We start from the raw sequence: 22,673 nt of genomic DNA on the forward strand, positions 1-22,673 counted from the left end.
TATGAAAATGCAACTACTGGAGGTTAAAAAACCAAACAGTTCACATAACAACTTTGTTTATCAATATTAGCAATTCAAGTTGCCTGTAAGTTTTGTTGGTATGCAACATGGACTCCAAATTGGCTGCTCAAGGCAGTCTATGGCTCCTGGAAGTGTTTTGTGTGGTCCTTTGATTGCACCCACTAGGAGTGTTTAATAGGCTATTTAATGGGGCAGTTTTTAGGCTTGGTGCAATATACGCAAGACAATCACCGATTTTCCTATATCCACCCCACCCAGGGTGTTTATGTTAATTCCCATACCCTCTGAAGGCATTTGAGCTTTTGATCCCTGGTGTTCACATACTCCTTCCAAAGGAACTTTAAATACTGGATATTCCTCTGCTCAAAAAACCTTCAAGTTTTTCATGTGCCAGTTTCAAATACCTTTAAGTCACTCCAAGGTAAAAACATAACACTTCATTTAGAAAACATTTTTTTAAACAAAATTTCAGTGATTCTCATTTTGCACTTCTATTGACTATCTTTTGTTACAGCTCTTTGTGAATAGTTCTCATCTCATTTGATAGGGCTTGCCCTTCATCAGACTTCTTTAAGCCCAGCAGAGAAAGGGGTCTTTCACTGGAATTGAAGCTTGTGGCTCTGGCCTTCAAAAAGACCCACTCACTTTTTGAAAAGCAGAAAATAGCCTCAAGTTTTTGACCTCTCACCTTATACTTCTCTTCTTTCTCCTTGCTACTTTGTCAGTCCTGCTTGCCTAGATTTAGAACATAGTCTTGGGTTCTGATGCTTGTTAATAACCCTGCCTAATCTTGATGAAACTCTTAGAACCAGATTCCTAGTTGCTGACTTGTCCTTGCTATTACGGCAACTCTATGCTGGCTTTGGGGACCTCTCCCTGCTTCTCAGTATCCTGTCCCTGGGCTATATCCATCTCTTATGTTGGAGTGGATACCCCAAATGAATCACATTTACGCCATAGGAAGAAATGGAATGGAATCGAGGGTGGGAGTCCATGGAACATCCATCTTGGTAGCCCCCTAGTACCTAAAACAGTTCTTTGTATAGGTGGGTCCCTAACAATGGCATAAATTAAAAAAACAAAGTAGTTGTCATAGTATCTCCTGAGGTGGGAAGAGAAGTGTTCATTTGGACTAATACCAGATGTGCCTCTTTTTTAGATGAAGCACCATGGTTGAGGCTGAGGCTTCAAAGATGTCAAAATATGGTCTCTTTCCTTCAAGAATTCACACTCTGTTGGGAACCCACAGGTAGATGGAAAGTCTGGGTGATAATCTTGGACAGAAATTGTGGAGAACCTATTATGTTGTGGGCTTTTATCCCAGCTCCAGTTCTAAACAAATCTTTGAATTATGTTAGGGAAATCACAAGTTCTGAGTTGAAAAACATTCTGAGAAGGGTGGACGGCTTTTCTCTTGGGCTTTGATGCTAGCCTAAAAGGGTTAATTTCTGGGGGAATGGAGGAGTGACAAGAAGGATTTGGCAAGTGGTAAAGTAACACCCATTTGGAGTCATGAACAGATCACATAGGGCTGCCCCATTCTATCCCGTGGTTAAATTGTTCTGGGATATTGGTTAGAAAAGGACAGTTTTTTTCATACAGGGAATTATAAATTTTTTTTTTAATCACATGGCCTTCTGGAGATCAGGTCCTTTCATTGGCATGGCGTGACTTAAAATAATGAAATCTGTTGTGAAACGCAACTGGCGTTCTGAATTTTGGGGGAAATGGAGGCCTAACCTTACCAGTAAGACTGAGTTTTACTTGACATCACACGTGGTGTGGTTAGCAATATTTGATTATGAAGCAAGCTCTAAAAAATAGAGCAACCAACTGATCTTCCTCTATATAAACTGTAAGTTATCTCTCACAGCATCTCATTGGAGAGGCAGCTTTGAGGGCTAAAGTAAGTAGGTTATCCTTTCATCTAACCAACACGAGCAACTAACTGTCTGCTACTGTGAGTAACCAGTATAGAGTGGGGTGTTGGGAAATGCAGGTGAATTGCCTTTTGAGGTCTGGGTTGCTGTGTGTCACTCTGTCTCTTGCCATTGCCAAGCACAAGCAAGCTTCCTTCAACAAAAGTTGTTACCTAAAGGGAACACTATTGCAAGCTGTCGACACCCTCTATGTTAAGGCAGCACGGCTCAAAGCAACAATTCCGGTAAGTATTAGGCCCTGCTTAGAATGATGACCTAATGGACATCTGCAATTCTGGATAAAATGTGTTTCTCTTTGTTTTATTGTAGGAAGACTACATCAAAAATATAAGATTATTAAAAAAGAAAACAAAAAAGCTGTTTATGGTAAGCCTTTTTTTCATTTTTCTTTTCCCTTTTTCTACTTCATTGATGCTTTTTTCCTGCATTTTAAATTTTTCCAGATGGTCATTAAGTAATAATCAGGGGCATGTTTCAGTGATATTTTAAAAAAATAAAATGGACTGCTGTTTTGCCTTATGCAATGTCTTATATCTTATTTATAGAAAAGCTGCAGATTTCAAGAACAGCTTCTGTCCTTCTTCATGGAAGATGTTTTGGTCACCTACAATTACAAGTTTGCAAGGAAATACACTTTGTGGGAGGAATTTCATAGCCTTAGGCAGAAATTGAGCCGCTGTGTAAAGTATGGCACAGCAGACCATGGTGAGTTGATTCTAGACCACCTGACCGGGGAAACAGCATGTAGGAAGCTGTTCCACACCAAAGGGTCAGTAAAGGGGGTTGTCTAATATTGGCTTGTAGTTCCATGGAGAGTCCATTGCCAGGGAAATAGCATCAATATCGGTGCATAATTCATAATGCCACTATTTATTATCTCCCAAAGAATGGCAAAAACCCTATGGAAGAGGATTATCTATTTTTTTAATCATTCTCTCGTGTGATTCCTAAGTAATTCATTTATCAACTAACAAATTATTTGTTGAACTATGTGTCTGACACTAGTTTAGGCTGTTATTTTTCTTTTTTTTTTTTAAAGTCCCATAATGATGAGAGCTTTTAGATATTTTTTCCTTACTTATTCAAATTTTATAGCTCTCTCTTTTTAAAGCATAGTCTTAGGTCAAACAACAACAAACAAAAATAAAATAAAAGAGGAGTATATGTCTTCTTTGGTACCTAAATGATTTGCCACGACAGTAGGGTCGCTGGTGCAGGAAGCAATGGGGAATTAAAAAAGTGACCACATTTCTAAGAAGTCATTAACAAGTAATAAGTGACCAATGCAAAAAAAAAAATAATAAATAAAAATTTAGGTTCAGTGCAATGTTAATTGAATTGCCTCTGTAAGGAGAATCGACTTTCCTGTGACTTTGTATGGCTCCACATACAAAGGTGGGATAGTGATGATTACTACAATCCTTGGCATGCCAGACAGAAAGAGTTTTCTACCCTCAGGAGTCACTGTCACGGAGACTTAAATGCTCGGAAGTTGGAGGTGGATTTTTTTTTTTTTTTTTTTTTAATTTTAATTTAGGATGTCTTTTTCTTCTGTTCCATTAAGTGCCTAATTCCAGCCCATAGTGCAGGGTTGTTTCATGAGTGTGAGCTGGTCAGTCAAGTAAAAAATTTCAGCAAATCTACATTCTTTTTTTACTTTGGTTAGTTTGTGTTTAAGCTATGTCCTTATTTGGGACTTAGTTTACATGGCGTCTCATAAACTCTCATATTCCATTAAAATAACAACAACAATAAGAATTATGCTCTGGTTCCTCCTTGTAGAACCCAGGGAGGAGAGTCTGGACATATTCATTTGCCTGGAAATAATGGAAAGATCTTCAACTTATCTTTGGTATATTTTAGATTAACCTAAAGATCATATTATTAAGGCAGGAGAGTATATCTATTCTCTTAAATTTAAGTTGAATAATTATATAATTTTATTTTTACTTATCACCAAGCTGATTAGATTATTATCACACAAGTAAGAGAGAGTTTTTGCCACTAAAAGACTCTAAGAGGAGGACAATAATCTGTTGAAGGACTCGATATGGGGGAAATAATGAGAACTTTGGTATTCACTATAGATTGGTGGAGTGATCCCAAGGGACAAAAATTCTTTTCCTTTCGGTATTTGGAGGTTGGAGGCCCTCTGCAGTCTTTTTTATAGGTATTTAAAATAAGTCCCTTCAGTTCCTGTTCTGCTAGAGTCCTTGATTTCTCTGCTTGGACGTGGTGTCCATTGCATTAGCCATGTTTTTCTAAATTAAATGTGTTAATGAGGGTGTGGCACTAGAAAAAAAAAAAGCCTTACCTGATTACAGTACAGCATAACTGGACACCTGAAACTTCCAAACCCACATCTGTTTTTTACCATTGATTTGTTTCCTTGGCTCAAACAGCTATAACCCTAACCAAGCAATGTTCTAGATGAAAGCCTTAGAAAACAGATCTGTCTGGGAACTCTGGTCTTCCTTTATTTGTTTTTGGAGACATGTTTCCCCCAGAGCAACTCGCACTGTCAAATGAGATGGCTTTTTTAAGGGACTTGGAGCACAATGGGGTCAGAGCAGTGCGGCGCGTCGCCGGCTGGATGTCGCTGCTTACCAAAGTGTCTGGCTCCCCCCTATGGCAAATATGAACACATCATCCGATCGGCGCCTCCTCAAGTGCCACGTAACTCAGCGCTCTCCTTACGTTCTCCCACCTCAAGCAAACCCTTGTGAGCTTCTTGTTAATCTGTCCTAAAGTTGTGGACTTCATGTCCTTGGGTAACTAGCCACCCCTGTGAAACTGTGAAAATTAGAGCGGAATGATTAGCCTGAACTCTAGAAAGCCTCCTCAGACGTTGCTCTAGGAAAACAGGTGCTTGCCTTGTGTTTACTCTTTTGGACCAATCATAAATCTATATTTTTAGCAACACAGGTTGTATATGTTTAATATAAATTTACGGAACATCTGAGAAACTCTGAATTAGTATTTGGGGGGTAGAGTTTAGCAGGGAGAAATTATAAAGCACGAAGGCAGACAACATTAATTTAAATGAGATAGTTTCTTAATTAAAAATGGTCACTAAAAATAGTCAATGTGTAAAACAGTCAACATATAAGAAATAATTACTTTTGCTGCATTTCTCCTGGTGCCCCTGCTGTTGGGGGTGCTGTGGGGAAAAAATGAGTAAAACACAGACCTTGCCTTTCTTGGAGTTTGCAATGTGTGTGTGTATGTGTATATTAGGGGAATGGTCCTGAGAGGAAGGAATGGGACTACAGAGTAATTCCACAAGCACTTCTATCAAGAGGAAGAAAGTAAAAGTACCACAATAAAAATACTAGCAAGCCTCCGGGGATTCAGATCAGGAAATGGTCAAGTTTGAATGGAACAGAAAAGGTTTCAGGAAGGAGGGGACTTTGAGAGGTACCCTGAGTTCTGTGGGTGCTATTTCCACAGAACTTCAGCATATATCAAAATTGGCCCAAACCTTCTTCCATGCTCAGGAAACAGGAGGAAATGGCTCAACCCCTTTTCCAGGACCAAGGCTCTGGAATAATGCTTTGGTTAGTGTGATTGCTATAGTCTAAATAGGATTTTAAGGGGTTGCTTAAAAACCAAAGCTGAATTTATAATGTTTGCCATAGTCAAATGCTGTCTGAGTCCTAAACAGTTTGATTTACAGCCAGAATTTTGGCATATAACCCATTTGCTTAATGTGTGCTGTTACTTGGTATTTGAATTTATGCCAACAATTAAAGCATTGGCATGTGCTTTTCTGAAACAAATTGTTTTGTAAAGAACTTGGAAACAATAAAAATGCAAAACAATGATGTGGATTGCTTTACATAGTTTAGAGAACCCAATAATTATTTATTTTGGAACTTAATAGGTTTGAAGACAAGAGATTACTATAGCTCTTATAAATTGTTACCTGTAATAAGGTACTTTTAAGTGTCTGGTTCTGTGTAGATGTTTTACTCTGTTGATAATTTTAATGGACCCCCAGCATTGTTAAAAATGATTACTGTGCTAAAGATGCAAAGGTATTTTAATTTGTGATAACAACTTTTCTCATATCATACTCTGCCCTATTTTAACAACTAAGATACGACTCTGAGTGAATTAGTTGATTATATGTTGAACTAGGTGGAATGTTTCACTTATCAAAGTACTGAATTCCTCCTTTAAAAATTTACAATGGCCTTCCTTTGATATCTTTAGGAGCATTTGGGTTGGGGAAATATTGTAAGTCCAGTGATGGAATTTTGATGTATATACCAAATCTCATTATTTGGAGTTTAACTTGAGTTATATCTGAGTTATCCTCGGTGGGTTTATTTATTTATTTACTTTTTTGTATCACCAGAGAGAAAACCTAAAGATTAACTCTAGTACTATCAGGAATTAGATAGTGGCTCAGAAATTGTCAGCTGGAGAGGAACAATATTTTTTTTTCCCCATTTGGCAGTTCACTTACATGGACTTTATGATTATGGTTATAGATAATGGTACAACATTATCTTATTGACATATCATCAACTGACCATTGAACATCTCTGGGCTTTAACTTTCTTAGTTCAAATCTCAGATGTAAAAATAAAATATTGATGGGAAGTTAATAGTCTTGTTTTTCCCCCATTTGTTCTTTTCCAGGGAACATTGTGTCACTCATTACTATTTGATAAAGCTGTGGGGTACAAGTGGGAGGAGAGTCAAAGGAGTTTTGTCAAAGGAGGTGATGCTTGAGCTTAATTTCCAGGAGAATAAAGGGGAGGGGTGGCAGGGGAGAAGCTTGAATAAAGACTTGATGGTATGAAACAACATACCATATTCAGGAAACTGAGTTTGAATGTAAAGTGGCTGTGAGAAATGCGAAGAGGGTGTTGTTCAGATTTTATCCAGGTGATGTTGATAGAGGTCAGGTAAAGGAAGGTGTGTAGGACTTGCTAAGGAGGTTGGAATTTGTTCTGATGTAAATGAAAGCCTTTGAAAGGCAAGGCATGATTAAACACTCTGTACTTGAGAAGGACCTCTTCGGTGGCTAAAATGGGGGGAGGGTGGGGAATTGGTGGCTCTAGGGGCTGAGGCTCAAGACAGAGGAAACAGTGAGAAGAGCATTTCAATAATGTGCCTGAATTTAAGTGGTGACACCTTCCCTGTCATGGGGAAGGGCAAGAAGAGTGTGAGGAAGAGAGTAGCGTCTGGGATGAGCCTCAGGTTTCTTCTTGGGGCTGGTTGGATGGTGGTGTCATTCACCGAGAATTCAGAAGTAGAAAGCAGGCAGGAGGGTGAATAGGTTGCTTTAGACCTGATAAAAGTTAAAAGTCACCCCATACAAAAGTGTATTCATGAAATTATTCTCTCTCTCTCTATCTCTCTCTATTTTGTATGTTTAATATTTATTGATGAAATAGCACATGCTCGCTCACTCTATTTTGTGGGCTTAATATTTGTTGATACATTTATCTCTTTATTAACAGATTTATTGAGGTGTAATTGACATACAATTAACTGTGCATATTTAAAATATACAATATGATAGTGTCAGTTCCTAGGGCTGCTGTAATAAAATACCACAAGCTGTGTGGCTTAGAAAAACAAAGTTATTGTCTCATAGTTCTCAAGGCTAGAAGTCTGAAATCACGGAGGTGGCAGGGCCATGGGTCCTTTTCGGAAGCTGGCAGGGCTCTGGAGGTGGCTTGCCAGCAATCCATGGCATTCTCTGGGTCGTGACATAACTCAATCTCTGCCTCCATCGCATGACTGTCTTCTCTCTCTCCCTGAGACCAAATTTCCTCTCCTTATAGGGACACCAGTCACATTGGATTAGGGACCACCCTAATCCAGTTTGGCCTCTTCCTAACTAATACCACCTTCAAGGATCCCATTTCCAAAGGAGATCACATTTGCCAGACTGGAGGTGAGGACTTGAACATATCATTTTTGGGGACACAATTCAATCCATATAATTTTGACATGTATACTTTTGAAACTACCATCACAATTAAGATAATGAACATATTCATCACCCTTAAAATTTTCCTTGTGCCCCTTTGTTTTTTTTCTCAATGTTTTTTAGAATTTTTTAGTGAAGTCATTTGAGCCTGGAGTTTTCTTTGTGGAAATATCTTAAACTATACACTCTATTAAAAATTAGTTCTAAGGCTATTTCTTCTTGTGTGAGCTTTGGTAGTTTGTACCTCTCAATGATTTTGTGCATTTCATCAAATTTTTCAAATTTATAGCCACTTCTCTCATTTCTGAGATTAACAATTTTTGTCTTCTTTCTTACTTTCTGATTTGTCTGGTTTCTGATATGTCTGGTTCATCAATAATATTGATATTTGCAAAGAACCAGCTGTTAGTTCCATTTCTTTTCTCTATTGATTTTCTGTTTTTGATTCATTGATTTCTGTTCTGATTTTTTTCATCTCCTTTCTTCTGTTGAAAGGAAAACTTGACTAGACTCATAAAATAATTTGCCTAATTGCTAGTGATCAAAGTTGAAAGTGAAAAAAAATTTCCATTAGTTTTCAAGATTTCATCATCTGCTTTAATTAATACTTGGAGAGCCTGAACAGTAGTTGGTAACTAGAGAGACATATTTCTTCATATTGATTGTGTATAATTAATTAAAAAATATGATAAGTCTTGGCAGATAGAATATTTGTGTCTCCGTTTCTTGTAGTGGGGTTGCCAAGTAATTTGTATCATCTATTGCAACTAGCTTATCAACTTGTAAACAATGCCAATTATTCAGTCTTTAATTTCAGATATATGTATATTTCAGATATTTATATATTTTGACTGCAATTGGTTGAACTGATAAAACAAGAATTAGAAAATGAGACCAACTCTGTCTTATTCTTTGGTTAAATGCAAAGTCCAAAAGCCTATGTTAAAAAATTCTGAATGTGCATTAGATTTCCTGTTTAGAAGCCAGATAGTAGAGATAGACTTAAATTCAAATCTCAGCTCTGTCACTTGCTCTGGCCTTGCATAAGTTTCCTTATTTATCAAGGGCTAAAAACAACAATGATAATAACCTTATCCTGTGGATTTGGGAATAATTAAGTGAAATAATATGTAGGTGTCTAGCAGGACACCTAGCATGCAGTAGTTCTGCAAAATTTTGTCTTTCCTCATGATTTCCATACACAGAACATTATTTTATTTCCAATTACATTTTCCCAACATTTTCCAAAGGGGTGGTTCTCTTAATCAAATGCCTTTTTAGTGCCTAATGTTAGCATTAACACATGTAATGTGTATAATTTACAGTACAAATTTAATTTAAAGAAACAAGATCATTTATGAGTAATTGGTTTTTAATCTTGGTAAATATATTCTCTAATTAGGTTATGCAAGCTCTTTGCTGACAAATTCATTCCTTGGTTAATGATATACAACTTCACTGTCAAAATTATGGGGCACAGCTCTATCACTGAGTTAGGAATTTTTCTCATGTGTGAAATAACATGAACTCATAAATGATACATTGAAAATTTAAAAAAATCGGCGGTAAAGTCTTCCTACTCCAGTATCTGTTTAGGGCATTTAAAGACCCTTTCCAGGTATATTTTTCTATAATTGGAAAATTGAGAAATGATCTGTGATGGTCCAAGATTATTCTAGGTAAGTGAGATTGTATATGCTTATCTATGTCAGATGACATGGGAATTATAGGGAGTATAGAAAGAGGGTAATGTTTTTTAAACTCTTCTGATATATATGTACTCTGGTGCTGAGCATTTGTAATTTTTTGTTGACATTAATGTCTGATTATGAATTCAGTTTTGCAAAGAGACACTTGGCAAATTGGTTAGTCACTCTTTCCTCCTTTCATGAAAACTTGGTTGCAGATATAGTCATGCTTTCCTCCAATAAAGCTAATTTGGTTTTTTTCTTTCTCAATTTCCTATAAACCTTTCTGGTCTCAGTGGTTTTGTGTTGGTGTCCTAGTGCCTTTCTTTTTGCCAAAATGACATTTAATTTTTTTGTGTTTCTATTTTCAAAAACAGGCTGCACCAACGTACTTTCTTAACTGCTGTTTTAAATGAACCTCAAATAATATTTGTAAAACCTTACATGAAAAATTGGGCAGTTATTCAGTGGATAAGATTTTAAAACTCTACGTCTGCTGTCATATAACAAAATTAAATTAATTTAGTCTTTTAATCTAATCCTTTATCTGTTATTTGTGTTTTGGGGAAAAATAGCTTCAGGAAACCAATACTATGGCCAGAGTAGGAACTATCTTAGCCACTAGGGTAATTATTTTAGTCACTCAAGTAAACTTAAAAGAGGAATAAAAATATGGTTGAAACCAGTGGGAAGTTATATGCCCAGATAAATAAAATGTATAAGATCTTAAGTATGGTTTTACATTCTCCCAATGGCTGTGAGAATACCATTCTGTTTATAATATAATATAATCCTTTTTCTAGAAAGGATTTGAGGCCATTCTTTTGAAAATGTAGCCTTGGTGGTTAGTTCTCTGAAGGACTACAGTCTGTGTAGCTGCTCACACACTGACCCATGTATCTTGTTTCCTCAGAATCATTAGTGGAGAGTGATTTTCCACGTTTGCTTTAGTTGTCGTACACAAAAATATGTTTGATTTTTAAAACACATGTAAGCATTGGGGATACAAACTAAGTTTTGTATTGATTATTTATTTATTCAGTTGCTTTTACCAAAGGTATAAAATTCACTAACACCTAGGATATGCTTCAAACTATTATTAAACCAAAAGACTTCTGCAGGCTCTGAGGAAGTAAGTTCATGCTTGCAATACATTCACTGATTCATGCATTCATTCACTCAAGAAACATTTATTGAGTATCTAGTACTTGCTGAACACTATTCCAGATGCTGAGGATTCAGCAGGGATTGACAGATAATGTCTCTCTTGTTGTAGACCTTATTGGAAAGACTTTCAGCCAGTTTCAGCTAGTTTCAGATTGTGGTGGTGCTGAGAAAGGAGCAAGCTCCAGGATGTGTTGCAGCAGGGTTTGGGGTTAGGGGCCGTACCTTAAATAATTTAGTCTTGGAATTTCAGCTGAGACTGAAGGGTGGTAAGTCATTTCTGATCTCTGCAGCCTGGGGGCAGCTTGCTTCCTCTGCATCCCCTCTCCCGGCTCCTCCCACTTTATCTTACTGATCCTTCAAGATGCAGCTCACTTGCTTTTTCCTGGAAACCTTTTGGGTTTCTGTAGTCTGGTTGTTCCTCCTCTGTCTCCCAGAGAAATTGTTTTCTTTTTTAATCACAGTATTTATAACTTATTGTAATTCTGTATCACTGTCTGCTCTCAGTAGACTCTGAGCCATCACTTACGCCCCGAGATGATTTTCATCACATAGAGTACTTTTATATATTAAATAAATCAGTGCTTTGTGGGAAGAGACACTATTGTATGCCTAGCATATAGTGCCCAATAAATACATGTTGATTTAATGATGAATGATTAGGCTGTGGCCTGTGTGTTTCTGGGGAAATGTTTATTTCACAGTTTTCTTTGAACTGGTCTTTAGTTATTCTCGCCCTACTAATAATTTGCCCTACTAGATTGCATCTGTTTCAACTGAGTTTGTCAAATCATTCATCCATTCATAAAATTGCTGACCTCCTTTGTCATGCAATTCCATTTCAGCAACTACAACTATACACTGAAATATAAGGAAAAATAAACCCTTCTTTTATGAATTCCTCTTTCTTGGCAAAGCAATCTGAATTATGGCAGTAAACGCTGGGCTGTCTCACTGGGTCTTGGTAGAAGAAGCCTGTGGACACATTTACAACAGTGAGGAAAATGAAAACCTTCTGGGTCAGATCTTTCCTTAGGGTCATTTATAGAAAATGGAGCTCAAAGCTCCAGAAAGCATCCAGTAAACCTGAGGGTAGCTCTAGTGGCAACCCTGGCACTGTTCGGTTTTCTTCTGTCCAGGCCCTGTTTTTCTCCTTTTCTACTGTCGTTGCTCTTCCTGTAGTGGTATGTGCCTTTGACACTCGGAGGCCAGAAGCCTTTCTTATACTTCCCACCCTGCTGTGGGATGCATTCATTGCCAGTGAAAGTTCTTTGGCCAGAGGACATAGTCGACAGGAATGCCTTAATGTTACTTAACTTCTGTACCTTCCAGAATTTGAATGGCGTCTTCAAACTCCTACCTCAGTGTTGAGTCTTAACATTCTAGCACAGGAACATTTGATATTGTGCCATGTGACTTGATCTTCCCATCTGAGCGTCTTCTATAGCATCCTTAAGATTCAGCAGGAATTGACTCTCTTTATGAACACTCTTTTTCCAATTGCAATATTTGGGCCAACTACTTTGATATTAGATAATTCCAGGCTAGAAGGACTTAGATAGCATCTAGTCCAAATCACCATTTATAAAATAATGGGCAAACTTCTATAGGCCTTCCCACTAGCTTCTTTCTTGACTGGGACTAGACTGGCTATTTCTAAAATTTCCTTTTATAGTTCTAATCTGACAAACAAATGTTCAAAGAAAACAAAAGACAGATACATACACACATACACACACACACACACACAAGCGATCTCTCCCTTTGTTTATTATCACATTGTCTGTCTTCAGGTAACTCTGCCCCACACCCCTCTGACACTCAATTCAATCTTTTAAAGTTGTTTTCTATATTCCTCCCCTATGTAAGACAGATTAGAGATCTTTGAGTCAATCTGTCTTTGTAACTGGATTTTGAAGGTTTTCAAGCAGAGATTGAGTTAGTTGACTTAGTTCCAATATAATTTAGTGGTTATAAATGCAGACTTTGTAGCCAGAATGTTTGGCTTCCCATCCCAGCCCCATTTGCTCACTGTGTGAACATATGCAAAATATTAACCTATGCCTCAATTTCCTCATCTGTAAAATGGGAGATAATAATTGTACTACCTCAGAGGGTTGTCGTGAGGACTAAATTAGTTAATGTAATCAAAGCCTTCTGATTAGTGCCTGGCACATAATACTAACAAAATAAATGTTGACCATCATTAGCTTAACCTAATAATCTTCTCAATATTTCTGTATTGACTTGAAGGAGAATTAGAATAAAGAAAAGAACTCCTGGAACTGCTGAATTTTTACCTTCTCATTGTTGTATTTTGTTGATTTCTCTATTTACAACCATTTTATTTGCTAACTGTCTTCTGCTCATCATTATATCTCTGTGCCTAGCTGAGGGCCTGGCATAGTAGCACACTATGAAGGTTGTTTAATGAATAAGGAATTCCTTCCGACTGTATGCTCTGACACTGGCTGCTTCCGTCCTCAGTGGCTGATGTCCCTTCTTTCTCTATTAGCTTGGGCACTGGCTTATAAAGACCAGCACCTGGAATATTTATCTTTGGAGGAAAAATATGGATTTCCTTGTAGAGTAATGGGAAAAATGTAGTCTTATGGTTGTAAATAGAAAACTAAGTCTATAATTATAGGAACCGAGCCAGGCAGACTGGGTTAATTAGCTGGCTTTCAGAACAGTTTGCCGAAATGGAATGGTATTTTGACTGTATTGAATTAAGAGTTTGTTCATATCTTGTGTGTCGTCACCTCGTCTAATACAATTTTATTACTTGTGGAAATAAAGGGATCCTTATAACATAGTGAGAAAAATAATAGGTTTGTCAAGTAGTTTTACTTCTGAGGGAAATGATATTTTATACTAACATGAAGAATGACACAATTCTTATAAGGAGACTTACTTAGCAGCATTAGACGATGAAGACAATGTTCTTCTTTAAGTTCACCTACACACTAAAGACAGAATAGAACATTCCATCCATCCCAAAGGAAAGGAAGAACCCATGTTGCAAAAGTTGGTGGAAAGGTAACATGAAATTCAGGAAGTATTCTGGAAGGCAAGGAAGGAGTGTAATTGGTCATTTGGGCATGGAGTTTTGACTCTTAAGAGTCAGGGTCACCAAGTTATTATTGTGAAGAGTGTGTGAGAGAACAGGCCTTGCACTTAATAAGTCCCTAGGAAATGTTGCCTATTATTACTATTAATATTTCAGCTCATATATTGTTATAGAATAATATTTCAAGTGACTTCTTTACTTGGAACTGATTTTGAACGTACCAAATGGATTTATGGAAATGATTATATCCACATTGTGATGAAAACTAACTTCAAATTACTATGTCACGCAGAAATAATAATAGCTAACATTTAGTTTTGCATGGCTTTATGATTTGCAAGGCATTATGCTAAGGACTCTTTATGTATTATTTTTTAGAGTCCTCAAAAAACAGTCTTTAAGGTAAGTACTTTTATCACTTTTGATGGATAAGGAAAAGGAGGCTGAGAGAGGTTAAAGTAACTTATCCATGATCACTCAGCTGGTAAGTGACAAAATCAGGATTTCAATCCAGGGCTGCCTGATTCAAAGCTGGGGCTCTTATCCATTGTGTTCCACTGCCTTGCTGTACTTACAGACCACAGGTCAGCAAATCATAGCCTGTGGCCCACATCTGGCCTGCCACCTGTTTTTGTATGGCTCACAAGCTAAGAATGGATTTTACAGATGAATGTTTGCAATCAATTTGATAATAGGGAACACTAACTTTGCACCCTAATTAAGCAAACTGTTAGTTCCCCAAAGAATTCTTTTCTCATTAGAGCACTTAATTGCAAAAAAATTGTACTGTACTCAATTATTATATTTTTGAATTTTGTCAATAAAAGGTTTCTGAAAATGTGTTGACTCTCTTGCTCCGTAAGTATTTATATAATTTTATACATATTTATATAAGTATTTACACAATAGTCTTTTGACCTGCAAAGCCTAAAATGTTTATTTTCTGGTTCTTTTCAGAAAATGTTTGCCAGTCGCTGATAGAGACCATACATAGAATATCTGGGGTGTATGGAGGGTCCTGTCTGATTCCTCGGCACTAATGCTGAGGGATATAACCCTTCAGCAGTGTGGCTGGGGATGGACTCTGTTCCAGTCCTGCCTGGAGGCATCACATATTAAATTTTTGACCCACTGGATTGGAAGGGACTGGAAAGTCCTATTATTAAATTCAAGGCTCTTATCACAGGGAGTGCTAGCCTGTGCTTGTGAATCCTGCAAAATGCACCTTAATTCGAACATTCAGTGTCTGTAGCTGCTGAGCACAGTACTGCGGACCAAATTTTGTAATACAGGGGTGCTAATGAGAAAATGGAATTCTTTAGGGAATGACATTTCATTTAATTGGGGTTCCATGTTCGAGTGCCTAATCAGGAAAGCCCCTTGCATAAGAAAGCCTCTTCGTTCCTCCCTGAGGTTTCACCTGAAGCCGCAGTCCCCACTGGGCAGAGCCATGACAGGGTCACCGCCAGGAAGCCCCTGCAGTTGTGGTCGGTGTATGACTGTGTAGTCATTTTAGTTCTATTGCTTTTGACAAGAAAAGGAGCCTGAGGCACCCGCCTCCCTCCTCTTTGTTTCTGACCCAAAGAGACTCATAGGTTGACCTTGGCAGTTTTTATTCATTTAAAAAAATCCTATTGTGATAGAATACATATACAGTAGGACCTCCTTTTACACGACCAATGCATTCTAAGACCCTCTGCTTAAGTTGAAAATCATGCATAATAGTGAACCCCATTATTTATTATTTCTTATATGAACATACCTATCACACATTTTATACATAAGGCAAATAAACAATCTAGTAACAATAAGTAAACAAAATGAACCACAGAAATAATTTTTAAAAAATTTAGTTCTCTCTTTCTCTGCCTTTATTTTTTTTTGATTGCCAATCACATATGCCTGAATTTGCATGTGTCAAGTTTGTGCAAAATGAGGTCCTACTGTAACACAAAACTTGCCACTTTAAACAATATAATTGAACAATTCTATGGCATTGAGTACATTCACAATGTTGCAATCATCACCACTAAACATTTCCAAAATTTTTCCATCAACTCAAATAGAAACACTGTACCTATTAATAACTCCTCATTCCCATCTCTTCACAACCCCTGGTAACCTCTAATCTACTGTCTGTCTCTATGAATTTGCCTATTCTAGATATTTCATTAAGTGGAATCATACAATATTTATCCTTTTGCATTTGGCTGATTTCATTTTGCATAATGCTTTCAAGGTTCATCCATGTTGTCCCATGTAATAGAATTCATTCCTTTTTATGGCTAAGTAATATTTCATTGATTTCATTGTGGATATACTATATTTTGTTTATCCATTCATCTGCCAATGGACATGGGTGATTTCCACTTTTTGGCTATTGTGAATAATGCTGCTATGAATGTTGTTTTATTCATTTCAATAGATATTAAATGAATAACATCATTTAGCTCTTGTGTTTCCTAAGTTTTAACTGATCTTCATATTTTTTGGATGTACTTCTGCACTAATTTACCACTAGGTTTGGACCTCTTGAGACACTGTGGCTGAGTGAAATCTGGACATTGGTTTCTTTGTCTCTAAATTTAGAAGAATTGGTCTGTATTATCTCCTTGGTCTATTCTAGTGCTAAAATTTTATGAATAAAAACTAAGTAGATAAATTGAACATTCTTATCATTTTCTTCCCTTCCCTTTTCATGAATTAATCTGACAGGAAAATTTGTGGGGAGCAGAAGGGGATGTCAGTTTCCCTGTGCTTGACTCCTGAGCCATTCTGGTGCTCAGGTGGGGTTTGAAAATTCACCTCTTCAAAGGAGCCTGGCAGTTTCTACCAGCCAGGAAAACCACAAGCCAGTTTCTTAAGATGTCAGAATCTTGTCCTAATTTTAAACCAATATTAATTTTCCAGGTGCTTTCTCCTGGCAAACTACAGCTGAATGTCATACTGTGTATTATGCATAGTAGCCACAGTGATTTTTTGAAAGACATATTTAGTCTTGCCATTTCTGTTTCAATGCCTTTGCCCTGCATTTATGACAAAATCCCAACTCCTAACCTAGCCCCACATCTCTCATGCCTCTCTCTCTCGCTCACTTGCTCCAGCCAGGCTTGCCTCCTCTAAGTTTCTGCAAAGCTCTAAGTTCTTTCCTGCCTCAGAGCCTTTGCAACACCTTTCCCTCTGCCTGAATTGTCCTCCCCGGGCATCCTCCTCACTCCCTCTTCCTCTCTTTTCATTTCCTGACTCCTTCTCGTTTTTTACATCTCAATTTAAATGTCATCCTTCAAAGGATTTTCCCTGACCACTCTATTGAAAGTATGTCACCCCTACGTTTCTGTCATAGAGTCATGTATATTACAAATACAAATTTATCATTAATTGTAAATTTTTACTTTTTGTTTGTTTCTTTATTTACCATCTCTCTCTACCAGAAGGCTGTAAGCCCTGTGAGGACAGAGACGATGCAGTATTTAGCTGCCAGTGCATGTAGTACATGCTTAATAGATACGAAGAGTGAATATTACTAGTGCCTTTTCAATAGTATTATCTGTATGTACTTTTGATTTCTTAGATTTCCTGTGCTTCATCAGCTAGAGAGATGAAATCCATCACCAGGATGAAAAGAACATTTTATAGAGTATGTATTCCAAACCCTTGCTTTCAAACACTTTTCTTTTTAAAGTATGAAAATGTTCTACATTTATATTTGTACTTTATCTGCAGATTGGAAACAAAGGAATCTACAAAGCCATCAGTGAATTGGATATTCTTCTTTCCTGGATTAAAAAATTCCTGGAAAGCATTAAGTAAATCAAGAAGCCAAGAGCATTAATTTGATAGTTGTTTTGAAATACTGCATGAACCACCAGAAACAAATTTAAATGGTATTTCCTTAAAAAAAATTTGTATCCAGTATTGCTAGTAACTTCAGAATAGGTTAGAGGAATTGAATGTTTTGAAGTTTAGAGATAAGTAAATTATCAAGAATACATATATATTTTCTGTATTTTTAAAGAATGTTTTCATCCTGAACATGTTTTGTTATTCACAAGTATGTTGTATAAATTTAATTTAAAGTCATACAACCTGAATCAGTACACGTAATATTTATAGAGGGAAAATGACAATATAAGGTTATAGAGACTTATGTAGATGCTATGTATATGATTATTATATACTTAAGGGTTTGATGATTGTTAAATATGTCCAATTGTTAAATATGAACTTAGCTTTTAGCAGAAATTAATTTTAATTAAACAGTTTCTTTTTCCTGGATGTATTAGAATTTCAATAAGTGCAATGGATAACAACCAAATCAGATCAGATAGGGCATACAGCCAACTAATTGCTTTGAATGATTTATCAGAAATATTAGATAATCCAAGCTACAAAGACCACAAGTAACCAGAACTGAAATGATGCCAAAGCTTGATAATGCTTGTTCCGGGAGCTGTACAATAGGAAAGTGGATAGAGGCCAAATAAGAGCCTAAATGCAGCTCAGATTCCACAACACACATTTCTTATTGCCTAAAGCCTTTATTTGCACGGTTACCCTTTCGGTTAAATGAAAAAATTGGCGTGACCATTGTTTGGCTTTAAATGGACTCTACTTCATGGCTATCTGGCATACAAGGCATGGGCAGTGTCTGACAGCATGTCCTGGGCAGCCGGCCAATTCAGTTCCACAAGGCCTTTGCTGTGCCCCTGCTGCTCACGGTTCTGTGGTTTGATGTCTGTGATCCTAACAGGCAGAGTTTCCTTGAGACCTTTGCTGATTTTGCCCTTAATGCCTCATCTCTTCATTGCTTTTCCACCTTCTAGTTCTCCTTTTCAATCATGTGGCCATTATCCTGTCCACAGGAGTTCTTTCTTCTGAGTCAGTCCATCAAGACTACCCTCTCCTGATTTATCCCTATTCCAAAATTACCTCTTTGTCTCTTGCACTTCACCTTCCTCCCTTCCTCATCAACACACTGTGCCTTATGTCTGTTGGTGATCTTATTACTGGAGAAATCCATAGGAAAGGAAAGGCGCAGTGGGTACTGGGGAATTGGAATAGGGAGACTAGAGAACTCTCTCTTCATCTCTTCCTGAGGAGTCAGGGCTTCCCTGGCAGGTTTCTAGGTCACCAGTGGTGGAGAAGCCTTCTTTCTTTAGGAGCATGTGGAAGAATGGAACTGGGATCTGGAGAATCAGGAACCTACCCTGGGTTTTGCCATGGCTCCTAGAGGAGATAGTGTGCCCATGGCCTCTCATTTCTCTTCATTTAGGGCAGTCAGTAATTCTAGGAACAGGCAACCTGCACATCTGAGTTGGACTGTGCTGCAGATCCGCAGAGCCTAGGGTTTCCAGTCTTGGTTGCTCATCATTCATAAGCTGCCTCATTACTTGGGGTCTCTAGACATCAGAGGGGCTGAGTAACATTCACTTACCAGTCAGCAAAGAATAATTTGTTATACCCCTTCAGGTCCTTAGGAATAAAATTCCATTTGCCTTCCCCAATTTTTTTGGGTGATTGAACTCAGCTTTTTGTTGCTTGTTTGCTAAATTCTTTGGCTTACCCAGAACAGTCAAAAAGGTTGCTGTTAGAAATTTCGGTGCGCAATCATAGAAGGCACAGAGACTAATTGACTTCAGGCAGGAAAGTTTTATTGAGCAGCAGCATGGTGGGGGTTGGAAAGAAAAGTGCCATCAGCATGGCGGGGCTCTGAGGTAAAGCTTCAGCCTGCTTGAGACAAGGGAGAGCTGTATTTATGTTCAGCTACTAGGGGTGGTCAGTTGGTCAAGATGGACAGAGATTTAGCTGGTGGGCCAAGTGGTGATTGGGCCTGGGGGTCTGCCAGGGTGGGTATTGAGAAGGAATGGAGTGGAGCCAATGGCTGAGTAGTGGGGTTTTTTGCCATTTTAAGTCTTGGACTGTATATAGCTGGAGAAGGGGGGCTTTGGGCAGGATGCAGTGGTCGCAATATGTTATTCTGGCCACCAGGAAGTTTAGCACAAAAGGCTTGTCGAATGTGCTGTCTGTGAAAGCCTGCATTGGAGTGGAATTCTCCACCATTTGCTAAATGCAGGCTCAATATAAGAATTCAAAAGGTCTCACCAAGTAAAAAACAATATTCATATGCTGATGCCTATTTACAAACAGACTTTATTGAAATGCTGGGAAAGAAACCAGTTTTATTTTGTGAATAAAGACTGATACACAGAAAAGACGGCTAAGAATAAGCTGGCATCCTGGTGCACAGAGCGGAGACGTGTCTTGGTGGGGTCACCGTGGGCTCAGGCGTCAAGCCCTCAGATTTACAGCTGGAGGGCAGTGCTGGCAATTTTGGCAGCAGCACGACAGCACAAGAGAGTCATGACTGTTCACAGGGAGACTTGCATAGTTATTGTTTGGCACCTGCTGGAGGAAAGCTGTCTTTTTGGGCATCACTGGCAGTGGCTCGCATTTAGCTGGCACCATCAGCATTGCTTGTGCTCCTGGCATTGGCAGAGGTGTTGGATAGCTCCTTTCCCAATGACAGATGGCAACACCCAGGTATTCAAGAAGGCTAATCTGTGAGCTTGTGTGAGACACCTCCTGGAGATGCTAACCACCATTTAGAAGGACTCTCAGGGTGCCTGGCGCTAGAGACGGTGGGAAAAGAGCCAGAGAAAATTGGTGTGTGCCTGTTACTGTGATACTTGGCTTGGGATGCCTGAGAAATAAGAGCTCTGTATGACTCATATTTACTAACAAGAAGGGTACTCTTTCACTATTTCCACTAGTCCTTTATATTATATTGTTCATTAATGTGCAGTTCTTCATATAGGAACTGAAATGGAGACAGGGAGATGATTTTGTTCTGAAAGGAGGTTAAACTATAAAATTTGAGAGGAGATACTTTTATCAGGTGAGGAGGATGAAGTGGTTCCCAGGCATGAAGGCTGAAGTCCTTTTTTCTCTGGCGCAACCATAGCCACAGGGAATTTATCTTTAAAACAAACCCTCAAGGACTGTTTTTGTTGAAAAAAACAGTCAGAAGGCTGAGATGACTGACCCTGCTTACCAAGAAGAAATTATATTACTGCTATGCAATGAGGGCCAGGTGGACTATAACTAAACCACAGGGATTCGCTGGCTGCTTCATAACCAGCTTTGCTCAATGATCTGGTCAATGGAAAACGTCATCAACACGAATAGAAGAGATCATCAGAGACTCAGTTCCTACAGGAATGAGGGTTTGAGTTGCTCTCCTAGGCGATGGTCCCCATTCGATTGAGATGCAGGAACAGGGTAAGGGGAATGTGGATTGAGTGGTGGGAATAATCCGTGATTTTCACCTTAGGTCTGTGAACAGCTATGAAAGCAGGAACTGTAGCAGATAGGTTGTATGTTAATGTTTTTCCTCTCCTCTCTTTCTCGCCACTACCTTATATGAGGAGTACCGTGGTGGCTAAAGATTTAGGTTTCAGGAGGGTATGACCAAGTCGACATCAACCTATAATGATATGGTAGCTGACAAGATTCTGTGTCTCCTGCGTTGGGTTACGCACATTTCCTTTGAGGACCAAGGGGAAGAATTGTGCCCAGCTAGCCCTCCAGATTCATACTCTATTTGTTTGCACTCAACTTTGTGCCCAGAGAAGCTAACATAAATGGATTGCCCCATATACGCCCTTGCTCTCTGGGTTTTGATTGCATTTGGCTAATGGAAGAAGGTGGCAGAAGACTGAAGGGTGGGCAGAGGATAAGGCCAGAGCGTTTATCCCCTGGACCTTTCCTTGTCAGGGTGCCACACAGGTTGGCTGTATCCTTCTACCAAAAGCTCCAGCTCCTTGCAGAAAACCCTATCCATACAGCCTCTTTCTACATTCTAGAAACTACTCTCAAACCTTGCCCCTAACAGGCTCCCAGCTATTCTTAGCCTTGGGAATTGTACTATTTCCTGGTTTCCTTAAACCCTTTCCACACCTTAAAAAAAAACAATCCTTTTTAAAACTCTTCTCCTTTCTCCAGCGCAAGTGTGCCATAGTGTTACCCCGCTGGAACTGGTGACTTATAACATGGCTCTACTCCTTCTATCAGCAAGCTGGAGTCTGGTAATTAGATATGATCATTTATGGACAATAAATAAAGCTAGTTTTTGGCAATTTTGAGTTGTGTGTAAATTTTGACTCTGTAATAAAACAAAATCAGAAGCAATGCTATTTTGGTTTCTAAAATTAAAATACTTCCTTTAATAAATTTTTGTTTCCTATTTTTCTAACAGGTAAGTAGAGGTACATTATGTCAAAGTACACTATTACCTAAAAGACTGAAAGAGCTCTTGTCTCTCCTTTGGTCCAGGAGAGTCTTTGCTCCTTTCTGGTTGGCTGTTCTTTTCCTCCCCTCTTTTCCTACACACGCAGGCAAACACAGGGGGACGTTCTCTTCTAGTCTGGCCACTATACTCGCTAGAGGCTGGGAGAATGATTATGCCTGATAATTCTGACTTCTTGACCTCACCTTGCATTTTGGCTGCTTGTCTTGTATGGGGTCCTTCTTTCTTCTCTTTCCCTGTTGTGCTAAGGATATTCAGGGTGACCCCTACATGGTCTCATATGGTCACAATGCCTTCTTTATTTCTATGGGTTTAACTATTGGGGTCTTCTCTGCAGCCTTGTAGTTCACCCCGGCAAGCGTGTGCCAGATAACTGTTAACATCACTCAGAAATTGACCAGTTTGGTGCTCTTGTAGTAGTGCTGTTTTCTTTTTGAAGTCAGCAGGCTGTTAAGATGCTTTTCTGAGTGGTTGTTTCATCCTTGACATTTCATCTTGTCATTGCTGCAGATGCTATTTGTAGGCACGACTGCCC

At 38.4% G+C, this 22,673-nt stretch overlaps 1 protein-coding gene across 1 annotated transcript; it reads left to right on the forward strand.

Moving 5' to 3' along the window:
- The first annotated feature begins 2,014 nt into the window (after positions 1-2,014).
- On the forward strand, positions 2,015-17,643 carry IL26 (interleukin 26). Its single transcript, XM_037845001.1, has 5 exons — positions 2,015-2,185; positions 2,271-2,327; positions 2,507-2,641; positions 17,405-17,470; positions 17,557-17,643. Exons 1-5 carry the CDS (start codon positions 2,015-2,017, stop codon positions 17,641-17,643), a joined length of 516 nt encoding a protein of 171 aa, XP_037700929.1.
- The last annotated feature ends 5,030 nt before the right edge of the window (positions 17,644-22,673 follow it).

This window comes from Choloepus didactylus, chromosome 8 (genome assembly GCF_015220235.1).
Source record: "Choloepus didactylus isolate mChoDid1 chromosome 8, mChoDid1.pri, whole genome shotgun sequence".
Taxonomy (NCBI): domain Eukaryota; kingdom Metazoa; phylum Chordata; class Mammalia; order Pilosa; family Megalonychidae; genus Choloepus; species Choloepus didactylus.